The sequence below is a fragment of the Fusarium venenatum genome (genome assembly GCF_020744135.1).
Source record: "Fusarium venenatum strain MPI-CAGE-CH-0201 chromosome Unknown EDB82scaffold_4, whole genome shotgun sequence".
Classification (NCBI taxonomy): Eukaryota; Fungi; Ascomycota; class Sordariomycetes; order Hypocreales; family Nectriaceae; genus Fusarium; species Fusarium venenatum.
The window spans coordinates 6,755,718-6,768,786 of NW_027072132.1; the positions used below are offsets into that span (position 1 = coordinate 6,755,718).

The 13,069-nt window shown below is 48.1% G+C and overlaps 4 protein-coding genes across 4 annotated transcripts; 3 read left to right on the forward strand and 1 right to left on the reverse strand.

The window, feature by feature from the left end:
- Positions 1 to 111: 111 nt before the first annotated feature.
- EDB82DRAFT_517882 (acyl-CoA N-acyltransferase) lies at positions 112 to 1,547 on the reverse strand. The gene is made up of 2 exons (XM_025725499.2): positions 1,490 to 1,547; positions 112 to 1,437 (listed from the first exon to the last, which is right to left on the reverse strand). The coding sequence occupies exon 2, from the start codon at positions 1,425 to 1,427 to the stop codon at positions 144 to 146; it is 1,284 nt and encodes a 427-aa protein (XP_025594092.1). The 5' UTR covers positions 1,428 to 1,437; positions 1,490 to 1,547; the 3' UTR covers positions 112 to 143.
- A 739-nt stretch (positions 1,548 to 2,286) lies between these two features.
- Positions 2,287 to 6,627, forward strand: EDB82DRAFT_562850 (P-loop containing nucleoside triphosphate hydrolase protein). Its single transcript, XM_025725501.2, has 2 exons — positions 2,287 to 5,867; positions 5,919 to 6,627. The coding sequence occupies exons 1-2, from the start codon at positions 2,360 to 2,362 to the stop codon at positions 6,557 to 6,559; spliced, it is 4,149 nt and encodes a 1,382-aa protein (XP_025594093.1). The 5' UTR covers positions 2,287 to 2,359; the 3' UTR covers positions 6,560 to 6,627.
- A 783-nt stretch (positions 6,628 to 7,410) lies between these two features.
- On the forward strand, positions 7,411 to 9,930 carry EDB82DRAFT_517886 (uncharacterized protein). The gene has a single exon (XM_025725502.2). It carries the CDS (start codon positions 7,722 to 7,724, stop codon positions 9,642 to 9,644), a length of 1,923 nt encoding a protein of 640 aa, XP_025594094.1. The 5' UTR covers positions 7,411 to 7,721; the 3' UTR covers positions 9,645 to 9,930.
- Positions 9,931 to 10,074: 144 nt separating this feature from the next.
- On the forward strand, positions 10,075 to 12,605 carry EDB82DRAFT_517889 (ferric reductase like transmembrane component-domain-containing protein). Its single transcript, XM_065609025.1, has 7 exons — positions 10,075 to 10,424; positions 10,480 to 10,587; positions 10,645 to 10,955; positions 11,007 to 11,236; positions 11,282 to 11,343; positions 11,391 to 11,512; positions 11,563 to 12,605. The coding sequence occupies exons 1-7, from the start codon at positions 10,413 to 10,415 to the stop codon at positions 12,521 to 12,523; spliced, it is 1,806 nt and encodes a 601-aa protein (XP_065463566.1). The 5' UTR covers positions 10,075 to 10,412; the 3' UTR covers positions 12,524 to 12,605.
- The last annotated feature ends 464 nt before the right edge of the window (positions 12,606 to 13,069 follow it).

Sequence of the window (13,069 nt, forward strand, 5' to 3'; positions counted from 1 at the left end):
TGCCGATCCCTGGCGGCCGCTTCTGAATTGTCTCTCGACAAGGTCCAAGCCCGTATAAGCGATGTTACATCATGACACATGAGAAGGATTTTTATCAATCAATGATATTTATCAATCAATACGATCTGCATAAATATGAAAAACTAAACAAAGTGTGCCTCCTGGAAAAATCGCTCACGCTGCAGGGCAAACAGCATAGCCGTCTTGTGCGGCAAATGGAACTTCTTCTTCCTCTCCTGCGGCAAAAACCTGTCCTGGATCTGTACATGGTTTAGATCGTATTCAGGCTCCGCAATAACTTGTTTGGTCCTTGGGTCCCGCAGGAAGCAACAATGCTTGATGCTCGTCGCCACAGCTTGGTACCGTTTTCCGCCTCGGAAACGCTCTTCTCCGACAATGATATGACTGTTCTGATCATGCTCGCCCACTGTAATATTGCATGCTGATCTGAAGAAACATGACGCATTGTCCTCCATAACCCAGCCTATCTCTGTGTAGCCCGCTAATTCGCCGTCCCACTCAAAGACACACGACATGGAATGCGGATCGGCGAGTTGGTTGGCAAGGTAATTGCGGTGATGTTCATCTGGGCCGCGCTCTTTCCACGCCTTGTTGACCCGGTCTGAGTTCTGCCAGCTCTTGTAGGCTTCAAAGTGCGCTGGGTTTGAAGCGTCAATGTGACGGATTTGAAGCTGTTGACCTAGCTCCATGATGTAACGAGAGTAAATGACGGTACCAGGCTTGGGCTTGGGAGGTCGAACAGGGTGAACTGTGCACACGTTTCCTTTTCGCGTGAATCCCAATTGACTAGCGAAAACGCCCATTGTGCCGTTGAAGCCAGGGAAGTTTGTTACTTCGGGTCGCGACTGAAGCCAATGCTGGGAGTCTGGTGCTCCAGCGCCCTGCCAGAATGTATCGTGCGAAAGCCAGTAAACGGTCTCGCGGGGTGTAGATGTCGACGAATAAGGGGATAGAACACCCAATCCAGTGCTGCTGATGTATTCGCCAATTTTGTGACTGTCAATTGAGATGGCTATCAAGTCTTCATCTCGATGGTCGGGATGAACCCATAGCGCATAGACAGAAGCCCATGTCAAGGCCAAATCACCATGCTCGCCATGCGAGGCAAACGGTGAGCTTGGGTCATTGATATCAGAGTTGAATATCTCGAGTTCAAGAACAGGACCGAATTGTGCTCTATCATCATTGATCATAGGAGGGGATATTCTGGTCTGTCGTTCATCCGTTGACCATCGTGCTAGCGTGGTGTTGCCAGATCCAACGAGGTAGTCATTGTCGGCATTGGCAATCCAGATGTTCGTTTTTCCGTCGGGTAGTCGGAAGGATAATTCTTTAGAGGTTTGCCATGCTTCTTTTGGTGGCGTCGGGTTGCGTGGGGGAATAGCGTCGATAGGTCCTGGTGCCATTTTGATCGATCTAGGGTACATGTTAGATCTTATCAAATAATAATCATAAGTTCTAGGCTTACAGAATGGATATTGTTATATATAAACAACGGATAAAAAGACTGGAAGTTCAAAGAGTCGTAATTGCCAAGATCACGATAAATCAAGACGTGATAAAGCTCGGTAGTTATACCGTGGTCATTCACATTTCATCAACTCTGTTTGGCCAACCCTTGTGATCATCATCATACTACTCCGCCTCTCATACGGAAAACAACAGCTCCTATTACATAGCGTCTACGGACAGTTTGCTTGACTCTAGAGTACCCCAGATCATCAGGCCTAGGGTAAATCCAGCCAAGGAATGAACACTGACGTCTCAATGAAACGCTGGGCAAAGCTTGAGGCTTTTCCAGCGCTGATCGATCCTCAAAGCACATGGTCACAAGCATTTGTCGGCTCAACAAACCGACCTGCATATCGTGATCTTGTCCTCGGTCACTACATGTGGTGGTATTGTAGAATGTGAGCTTCCTTCTTCTGCAAGCTCGTGCGCCAACACGTCATATTTTGACTAAAAATTATGCTTGTTTCCACGCCGCCCTTAGGCATAAAATTAAGACTTTTCAGGGATCGGCCATTATCCCACTCGGTAGTGGGAGACTACGCCGGCATTAAACCAAGTTGAGCCGTAGCCCGGCCGTACGGGACACTGTAAGCTTATTCCAAGCTCCATTCTTTAGTCACTGCTAGACCCATAATGCAACCCTGGACACCGAGCCCCATAAACATGTACCCGCACAGTTTATGAACTTGTTTTTGAAGGGCTGTTCCGAATACGGACGTCTAGCGAGCTTGTCTCCTGGTCCATGTCTGGACCCTTTGAGAAGAAGCCGAACATCAAGACGTGGATTCTAGTCTGAGAAGACTTGTTTCGACTGTCAACTCCAGCCATGGCAGCCAACGATGGGAAGAGCTTCCCTCCGAGGAAATGGTACAGGAGAGTACCGCTTCTATCAACAACGCCAATTGAGCAACGCCTAACTACACCCAAATTCTCCCCTTCACCTGCAAATGTCGAAGACCAGAACAATGGACACCATGAAAAGCTTCCTCTTCCTGAGGCGAACGCTAATTGGTTGTCTATCTTGACATTCGACTGGCTGAGTCGTCTTTTACGGACAGGTTATACCAGACCCCTTCAAACAGACGATTTGTATGATATGCCAAGTCACAGATTGGTAGAAGACCACTCAAATCGACTTGAAGAGGCTTGGGCTGCGAGACTATCTACCAACCGTGGTAGAAAGCCAGTCAACTCTAAGAACCCACTATCTTGGCGACCGTTCTGGGCAAGACATACAACCGACACGACTGTCTTGACGTTGGCCCTCAACGATGTCTGCTTCAAGTGGTTCTGGATAGGTGGCATTCTGAAACTTGCTGGCGATCTATCCCAAATCATATCACCTCTTCTCATCCGTTTCCTCATCGGCACTCTATCAGACTCATCGCAGCAAGGTCTTCGCTCCGGCTTTGGCTATGCAGTGGGATTATTCCTTCTTCTCGTCTTTTCAGTCACATCCAATGTTCACGGCTTCTACCGCTCTTATACAACCGGTATCTTGCTTAGAGGTGCTCTGATGCACGTTATCTATCGCAGGGCAACGACACAGCTGAGTGAACGTGCCAAGCTTAAACATGGCCTCGGAACTGGCAAACTCATGAGTCTCATCAGCGCCGATGTCACCCGTGTAGACTTTTGCTGTGGATATTTCCATGTTGCTTGGACTAGTATCTTCCAGATGCTGCTTTGCTTCGCTCTGACCGTTTGGACAATGGGATACAGCGCGTTGCCAGGTTTTGGTTTACTCGCTTTGTTGTATCCGCTCCAGTCATTCATGATGCGCCGGCTTCTCCTTCTTCGCCGAGGAAGTATGCCTTTCACGGACGCACGAGTCAAAGCAGTTGTTGAAGCAGTATCTGCAATTCGTCTCGTTAAGACAAACGCTTACGAAGAGAGCTTGCTCTCCAAGATTGGAAAGTTGCGAGCTGATGAAGTTGTTTACATTCGCAAACGAATGCTTCTGAGAGCTTTCAACACTGCGATTTCTTACACGGCTCCTACTTTGGCTTCCGTCGTCAGTATTGTCTGCTATGGAGCGACGTCTGAGAACGGGATGGATGCTGGAGTTGTCTTTTCCGGACTTGCCTATTTCATGCTTTTGAGAACACCTCTTATGGCATTGCCTACTGCTCTTTCGGCTGTTGCTGATTCTAGAGCTGCACTGGAGCGATTGTCCATGTTCATGCTGGCTTCTGATATCAACACTGATAAACAGAAGTCGGATTTACAGTCTGATTTGGGTTACTCCTCTGAGAATTCCGAATCTGATACTGTGGTTCGAGTTGAAGACGCCACTTTTGCTTATCACGATGATGAGCAACTTGTAGCTGCAGATGAGAAGAGGGAACTAGAGACAACAGCAACAAGTCAGCGACTATGGCTCGATTCATTCTTGGTTAAGCGTAATCAACTCGTCTGCGTCGTCGGAGCTGTCGCATCCGGAAAGTCATCTGTGTTGAAAGCCCTTCTGGGCGATCTTCAACTCATCCAAGCACGATCTTTCCACCTCGGTCTCGACAAATCTTCGTCTCAGATTGCCTTTGCACCTCAAAGTGCTTGGCTTCTGAGCGAGACTGTGCGAGAGAACATCGTGTTTGGCAGACCTTTTGACCACGCATGGTACAACGAAGTCCTCACCAGATGCTGCCTTCACCCAGATATGAAGGTCTTGCCAGACGGTGACATGACTGTTGTTGGCGAGAACGGCGTTTCACTCTCCGGTGGCCAGAAGCAACGTATAAGTCTTGCCAGGGCCATTTACGGAAGAAGTTCGCTTCTCTTTCTCGATGATTGTTTCTCTGCTTTGGACGCTCATGTTGGTGCTCGTGTGTTTGACATGGTTGTCAATCAAGCGCGTCGAAACAATGAGGGTACAATTGTCTTGGTCACGCATTCCATCCGCTTCGCTAGACAAGCAGATCATATCTTCTACATGGAGAAGGGACGAATCTCTGAGCAGGGTTCGTACGATAAGTTGCAGAGTCTTGATGGCGCTTTTACTCAGTTTGCTGGATCTCAACCTTTGATTGCAGAGTCAGACTCGGGTTCCGAGACGGCCAGCAGTCACGATTCTGAAGAGGCTGTGGATGAAAAGGTCATTGAGAAAGAAACTCCTGAAACCAAGACCAAGGAAAAGCCATCTACAACACGCGGCAAAGAAGTGATGCAAACAGAAGAACGAGTTGTCGGCTCTGTCAGTGGCAGAACCTACATCCGATACGCTCAGTTTGGCAACGCATTAATCACTGTTCCTCTTCTAATCCTCTCTATCGCCATTTACCAAGGCACCAGTATCGTTTCACCTCTTTGGTTGAGCTGGTGGCAAAAGAACCAGTACACATCCATTTCTGAAGATGCGTACATGGGCGGCTATGCAGCGTTTGGTGCAGGCCAGTCCATCGGTCTATTCTGTATGAGCGCCACGTTTGCACTCTTTTGCTTCTGGTGCTCTAACAAGCTTCACCATGCTTCCATGTCCAAGGTCTTGCTCGCACCAGTCGCTTTCTTTGATACCACGCCTCAGGGCAGAATCACACATCGCTTCAGCAAGGATGTCGATGCCGTTGATAACGTGGTCGGTGAGACTTTGCGACTCTTCATTTCTACGTTTGTGCAAGTTCTTGGTACGATTATCGTTGTAAGCATTATCGTGCCAGCGTTTTTGGCCATCGCTTTTGCTTTGTTGTTGATCTACACGTGGACTGGAATGTACTACCGGCCATCGTCGCGAGAGCTTCGTCGGCTTAACAATCTTCTTCGGAGTCGCATCTACGAGCATTTTGGAGAGTCTCTTTCGGGTCTGCCAACCCTCAAGGCTTTTGGTGCAGTACCTCGCTTCGTTGACGATAATGCCCGAAAGATCGACACGGAGAACACTGCTTATTGGCTTTCTATCGCGTGTCAGCGATGGCTCAACCTACGTCTTGACCTCTGTGGTGCAACTCTCGTGCTAGCTGCAGGCTTGCTAGTTGTTGGACTACGAGGCACCATTGATCCCTCCTCTGGCGGTGTAGTCCTGTCATACATCGTTACCGCGCAAGCAGTCTTTGGAAACATGATTCGTCAGAGTGCAGAGATTGAGAATAACATGAACTCGGTGGAGAGAATGCTTCATTATGCTTACAACATTGAACAAGAGCCTGAGCATCGGGTTGAGCGAGTTGACAAGGAATTGGAGACGAGTCAGTGGCCAAGGGCTGGGCATGTTGAGTTCCAGTCTTTTACTCTCAGTCATCGACCTGGTCTGGATCCTGCGTTGAAGGACATAAACCTTGATATCAAGCCTGGTGAAAAGATTGGTGTTGTTGGACGTACGGGAGCTGGAAAGACAACCTGTAAGTGCCTGATGATTGTCTTCTAAACCATTGTTACTAACGAATCACTAGTAATCTCTGCTCTACTACGAATCACCGAGCCCACGAACGGACGAATCCTTATTGACGGCGTCGACATCCACACGGTCGGCCTTCATCTCCTCCGATCCAATCTATCAGTCATCAGCCAAGACGCAGTCTTGTTAGCTGGCAGTATCCGCTACAATCTCGATCCTTTCCAACAATACGACGACGAGTGGCTTCGACAGTGTTTAGATCGCGTCGGTCTAAGCCAAATATCTTCCAACACGGATGCCGAAAAGCAAGACTCCGACTCTGGCGGTGATGCACCAAGCCTCAATCTAGACTCTGAAGTCAAGGAAAACGGCTCCAACATCTCTCAAGGACAACGTTCCTTGATCTCTATCGCCCGCGCTCTTGTGCGCAAGTCAAAGATTGTCATTCTTGACGAGGCAACAGCTTCAATCGATGGCAGATCAGATGCAAAGCTACAGGCCATGTTGAACGAGGTCGTAGGTGACGCGACTGTTCTTACTGTGGCTCATCGACTTGACACTATAGTTTCTACGTGCAACAAGGTTGTCGTCATGGATAGTGGACGAGTAGTCGAGTTTGCTACAGTTTCTGAGCTGTATGCCCAGCCGGATAGTATTTTTAGATCTCTGTGTGATGCTGCAAAGATCTCGCTTTGAGCATTGTATTCTCAAACTATTTTTAGAGCTTTTGCTTCGTACTCATTTTAATATGCATCAAATTATTACTTCATTATTACATAGCAACCTGATTCGAATGCGTCTGAAGCATGTGTCAGTCTGCGATAACGGACCGATCAGATTGATAAACCAAGATCTACACTGCCATGTCCTGCAACGTGACCCAACGAACCGGTTTCCCGTGAACCATGCCTCGGGTAAGAACGGACAGTAAAGATCGTCAGCATAACAAGATCACCAACAAGCCGACGCTTGACAAGACAAGCTACCAAGAAGCCAAGCTTTGAGGTGTAAATAGTCTGTGAGCTAAGACAATAAAGTGACTCAATGGCTTTATCCCCCAGTTAAGCTTACTACGAGCTGCATAAAAGACATCACAAGCCAACATCCACATCTCACTATGAGACAGACAGGGTCAATCGTGAAAATTTTGCCTCCCTTGCAGCATCCTACGCGTGCAAAAACCATGCTCGGACGATTTACCTTATCGATCTGATTGCCAACATTAGACCAGGACAGTTTACATCAGGAACAAGAACAAGGTTTCTTTCGGGCCATACGATGTGCACATGTCACAGTTGTTCATACTGTCACATTGCACTGTCTCGGTTTTCTGGACATAGTAAGGATCATCTTGCCCGTCCCACTTACATGCCGATCCCTACTCTGCTGGACCATCTGATTAGATGGAAGTATGTGATAATCTTGGCTTCATGCAGACTCAACCAACATGAGTGGATAGAGCAAAGATCAGATAATCTCTTCACGGAAAACCACGCATGTTGATCCCTTGTAGTTTTTCCAGTCCAGTGACTAGACTAAAACCACGCCAGCAATGCAACAGCGCTGCACCCTGGCTTTTACTGACCCGATAAACGGCGGCGAGACCCTGTATTCTTTTTTCGTACCTTGGCATTGCCTGTTGGTTCTGTCTTTTTTCTCGGTCTTGTAGGGGGCGAACATGACCAACAGCTTTCTATTTCTGTATGGTGAGAGAGAAAAAAATCAGGCCAGAAAAGAAAAGAGGCTGCCAATGCGACTAGAAGATCTCTTCTCCCTCCCTCTTCTCTTGTCTGTTTAACCTTTCATCTCATGCGCTGTCAATTCTCGATCTAGAGCACAAGCTCAGCATTGCCCCAAAATGTCAGCACCCAACAACACGTCGGGTCCAGAGTCCCAAACTCCCCCGCAGACACAGACTTCGCCGGAAATGTTCGAACTCAACGAGAAGAAGGATTACGATGCTACCAACGCCCCCGTATCCGACGATGAACACAAGGAAATTGGTGTCGGCAGAGTCGAGGCCTTTAACAAGGTCCTCTACCAGTCTGGCAAGAAGGGAAAGATCTTGCTTTGGCTATTGGGTGTCTCTATCGGATTGACCATGTTCGCCTACGCGCTCGACATGGGCATTACCACTACCATTTTTGGCACTCTGGCAGCTTCCACCTTTGGTGTGCACAGTCAGCTTGGTACTGTCAACACGGCAGGACAGATTATTCGTGCCATTAGCAAGCCCTTCATTGGAAAGCTAGCTGATATTACATCGCGACCTACAACTTATGTTGTGGTCCTTGTATTTTACGCTGTTGGCTTTGCTGTTGCTGCTAGTGCCTCTGGCTTTACCTCGTATGTTATTGGCATCTGCTTCACATCTGTCGGCAAGTCGGGTCTTGATCTTCTCAGCGACATCATTGTCGCTGATTTGACACCCTTGGAATGGCGAGGTTTCTTCAGCGCCTGTCTTGCTCTGCCCTTCATCGTCACTGTGCCCGTCAATGGCTTCATCGCCGAGGGCTTTTACGAAGATTGGCGATGGGGTCTCGGCATGTTCGCCATTCTCGTCCCCGTCCTCCTCCTCCCTGCCATTTTCACCCTCTACACGATGCAGCGTCGTGGTGAGAAGGCAGGAATGGTCACCATGGCTGACTCCAAGGATGTGCGAATGGGTCGCACTGAGGCCACGCCCAAGAACTTGACCTACTGGGCCAAGCTTGCCTACCGCGGTCTGATTGACATCGATATCGTCGGTCTCATTCTTCTTGGCTTCGCATTCTCCCTTATCCTCCTGCCTATCACTCTAGCAAAGAGTGCCAAGGGCGGATGGAACAACCCCAGTATGGTTGCAATGATTGTTGTAGGATTTGTCGTTCTCATCCTCTTTGGTCTCTACGAGTACTTCCTCGCTCCTAAGCCAATGATGACCAGGCGCATTCTCCAGAACAGAGCTTTCATCGCTGGTGTCATTATCCACATCTTCAACCAGATGGCTTCGTCTGTGCGCAACACCTACTTCTCGTCTTACATCCTCATCATCAAGGAGTGGACAACCTACCAATGGACCATCTTCCTTGGTATCACCACCATGGGTCTTTGCCTGGTCGGTCCTATTGTTGGCCTCATTCACCGAGTCTCTCATCGCTACAAGGGTCTCATGATCTTTGGTGCCGCGGCTAGGATTCTTGGTTATGGTCTTCTTATCAGCCCCAACGGAATGATGACTGAGGACACTGCCCGTCTTGTCGCAGCCCAACTCATCTTCTGTCTCTCCTCCCTCAACGTCGTTGGTGTTCGAGTCGGTGTCCAGGCTTCTGTCCCTCACGATGACATTGCATCTCTCATTTCCATCATCACTCTTTGGTCTACTTTGGGTTCCAGTGTTGGCAGTGCTATCGCCACCAGCATCTGGACCGAGCAGATGGTCGACCAGATGCATGTTGAGCTGCCCGACGTTGACGACACAACCATTGCCACTATCTACGGCAACATCAAGACTCTCAAGAAGTACGACTTCTTTGATCCTATCCGCCAAGGCTCCATTCGTGCCTACGCCATTGTCAACGGTCATATCACTATCGTTTCCATCGTCTTTGCGTGTATTCCCCTCATTGCCTCTTTCTTCATGCCCAACTTCTATCTTGGCAAGCAGCAGAACGCTGTTAACAACAAGGGTCTTGATGGCGAGGTTGTTGATGTTCCCAAGAACGGAGCTACAGATGCGAACAACACTCAGACTGAGCCTGCTACCTTCATGCAGAAGATGGCTGCCTTGTACCGCAAGTAGGCTGTCTCTTGAGATGTTTGGAGTACTTGCACGAGTGGTCTTGTAAAGGCTTTCGCCGCAAAGACCGTAATCTAAGTTTTCAAGGCACCAAAATCATTCGTTTACTATAAAATAATAACACTCGACCTCTAACTTGAGTAGATCTATCTTAATATACAACTAGTCGCCTGGCTCAAGATCCAAGCCAGGGACATCGTTTTCCCTGAACTGTAACACCACCCTCTTTCTGTGAATTATTGTTACTTTTCCTACCAGAACTATTGCCTCGCGATTATAAACATTGTTGTCTCCCCCTTGTATTTGCCCATTGGCCCAGGCAATTTGCAGAAGACCGAGTCAAGGGGATCCCCTGCTGACTATGTCTCCACGTGATGATTAAGACCCACCATGCCTCTCTATCTGATCATCTGATAATCGCTCTCATGTCTCAACTAACAATAATACTCTTTACATCTTTAGACCTCGGGCCCAGGTATCGCATAAATAAATAAATATGCGACTCTGGAAAGTAAATAACTTAATATGTGTCTTCACCTCTCTTGCCTCTGGCCTTGTTTCGGCAGACGCGTCTTCGGCAAACCCCGCGTTATGTGGTAAAGCGTGTCGGCAAACATTCCGGACTCTCAAATTCACAGATGCGCCAGAAGGCGCTTTCTTCGCAAAGCAAGAATGCATAAGCCGTCTTTATCAGACCTCGTTGTATCTCTGCTGGGATGCTCATTGTACTGAGGACGTCTGGCAACACGAATCAAGCAGTATGAACCAGACATGCCAAGATACGTACGGCTCATATCTAGCACCACACGAAATAATCGACGATATAACAGATAAACAGAGAGCTCAAATTATCATATTCGATGCGACGGATCCAAGCCGTTCTGATCGTTACGGTGCGCTGATGCTTCCGTCACAAGCTTACTACGACATATGGATTCGAACGTTGGTAAGTCCTTTAATATAGTCGTCATATGTCGTAGGATACACCACTTACCGTGTTTAGGCTGCACACGATTATATATGGATCTATCATTACTACTATGGCTGGGCTATGGGGATCTTCTGGGCTGTGGTCATTGCAGTTGGTATCGTGAACCGTATACTGACAAAACTGTCCACCTCGAATGGCCATCGAAGCCTGTGGCTGAAACGTAATGTCGTTCTTCCCGCGACGTTTGGCCAGCGCTGTGTTCAAGACTTCGGCGGTGTTGGCACACTTCCTCCACGCATACAAGCGTTGACTATTTCATTGTTTATGGTGCTAAATATCATTTGCTCCATTCACGGATATAGTATATTTGAGGGCTACGGCTAGTGAGTTCTAAATGATACATGAAACAAGATTTGGTGCTAACAGTGGTACAGCTACCCTTCTGTATGGCTTCAGATCCTTCGACACGTCTCCGATAGAACAGGCATTATCTCGTTCGCTAATTTCCCTCTCATTTGGCTGTTTGGCATGAGGAACAATATCGTTATATGGCTAACGGGCTGGGACTTCAAAACATACAATAACTTTCATCGCTGGGTTGGCAGAATAGCCACTGTCCAGGCTGTCATTCACTCTATTGGGTACATCATTATTATTTTCCAAAGTATGTCACCCTACACAATCATTATATCCGTTGCTGACTTATCAGGGGGCGGCTGGGAGTATTTCTGGAAGATCTCGAACCTGAAATTTTGGTGGACTGGTGAACTGGTAAGTTTTGTGATCTCCCATCGCCCTCATGACTGACTCCATGGTAGGCAACTATCTTCATTTGTTTACTCGTCGGTCTATCATTCTTTTGGGTACGGCGTAGACAATACGAGTTTTTCCTCATCTCGCATATTGTTCTATCAGTCTTGATCCTTGTCGCAATGCTGGGGTAAGCTTCATCGCATCTACTGATATAACATCTCGCTGACGTCTTCCAAGGCATGTGTCTATCTTCAGAGGCGCCTACGACCCCTTAGTATGGATTCCGGTACTGGTCTGGTTGCTGGATCGAGTGATTCGTGCAGTCCGAGTTATTGCCTTTAATCCAAAATTCTGGGAAACTGGTGCTCTTATCACCTACAATGAGGATGCTCGCATGATCAGAGTCGTCGTTCCTGTGTCTTCAAGCTTCTATAAAACTGATCCCGGCACATTTTACTACCTCACGGTGCTGAACAAACGGAGCTTCTGGGAGAGCCATCCCTTTACTGTGGCATCGGTTTCAGAACCCGAAACATACGCTTTGTCAGATCGTGCGCCATTGCTAGGTCACACGTCGTACTCAACGGAGGAGATGTCACCCGAGTATGAGAAGACGCAGCGAGAGATGACATTCCTCATTCGCCCCTACGACAGCTTTACCTCTCGATTGAAACAGTATGCTGAGAAGGAGCAGCCAAAACCCGCCAAAGTTCGAGTGGCGATAGATGGCCCATATGGAAAGACCCTACCTTTGGAGAGGTTTGACAAAGTTCTCTTTATTGTTGGAGGCAGTGGTATTGCCGTCCCGCTTTCTTACCTGGACAAACTTACATCTTCAGCCACCGAGGTTGAAGTTCACTGGGCAGTGCGACAATCTGCTCTGGCTGAGGATGTTCTCAATCACGAGTTAAGTGACGTACTCGACTACATACAAGTGAGAGTTGTCATCTATGTTACTGGGACGAGCAGTGCGAGACCTGACCGCGCGACTGCTTGTCACATTGTTGAGTGGAGAGACGGGAGACTGAACGTCGAAGAAATCGTCGACAATGCTTTTGCCAGTGGAGATGGGGCCAGTCTTGCAGTAGTCACGAGTGGTCCCGCCAAGATGGCTGATGAGAGCAGAAGCGCTGTGGCCGCAAGGACTGTTCAGTCTATGCCTCGGATAGAATATTTTGAAGAGAGTTTTCAGTGGTAGTTACATTATGGATAAACCATGCAATATAGAACACATGAACAAGACTTGTCATATTCTGACATCAGGTATCATGCACCTTTAATATTGGCTCACATGCACTGATAGATCTGCCGAGGCGCTTTCCTGGATCTCTCAGGATTCTAGTAGTTCTGTCCACCGTTCTGTAGCATTGCAGGATTGCACTTCATGTCAGTGACGAACTTGCATGTTACTGACCGGAACGACCCGGACTGACAACAAATTCGTCTGATGCCAACCCCTGCTTTCCTTTCATCCACGTTTTTTTCGCCCTTGTCTCGTTGCATTGCATTCACCGGTATCCGTACAGCGGCCACGAGCGGATACCATCGTTCCAGAAGGACCGAGACTCGGCCATGAACAATGCCCGGCCCATATCCCGTGGGGGTGAGCTCGGAAATTGGGCAACTATGCTTAAAAGCGACAGTGATCCCGTAATTGCTCGCACAGTGAGTCTGTAGCCAATATTGGAAAAGTAAAGATCGGCGAAGTAAGGGTGAAGTTTTATCTTATCAGATGCTCGTCAAT

Bases quoted from the DNA above. Each gene is read 5' to 3' on its own strand.
- EDB82DRAFT_517882 (XM_025725499.2), bottom strand. From the start codon at position 1,427: ATGGCACCAGGACCTATCGACGCTATTCCCCCACGCAACCCGACGCCA.
- EDB82DRAFT_562850 (XM_025725501.2), top strand. From the start codon at position 2,360: ATGGCAGCCAACGATGGGAAGAGCTTCCCTCCGAGGAAATGGTACAGG. The intron at 5,868-5,918 runs GTAAGTGCCTGA...ACGAATCACTAG, and splicing joins GGGAGCTGGAAAGACAACCT to TAATCTCTGCTCTACTACGA.
- EDB82DRAFT_517886 (XM_025725502.2), top strand. From the start codon at position 7,722: ATGTCAGCACCCAACAACACGTCGGGTCCAGAGTCCCAAACTCCCCCG.
- EDB82DRAFT_517889 (XM_065609025.1), top strand. The intron at 11,237-11,281 runs GTATGTCACCCT...CTGACTTATCAG, and splicing joins CATCATTATTATTTTCCAAA to GGGGCGGCTGGGAGTATTTC. The intron at 11,513-11,562 runs GTAAGCTTCATC...ACGTCTTCCAAG, and splicing joins ATCCTTGTCGCAATGCTGGG to GCATGTGTCTATCTTCAGAG.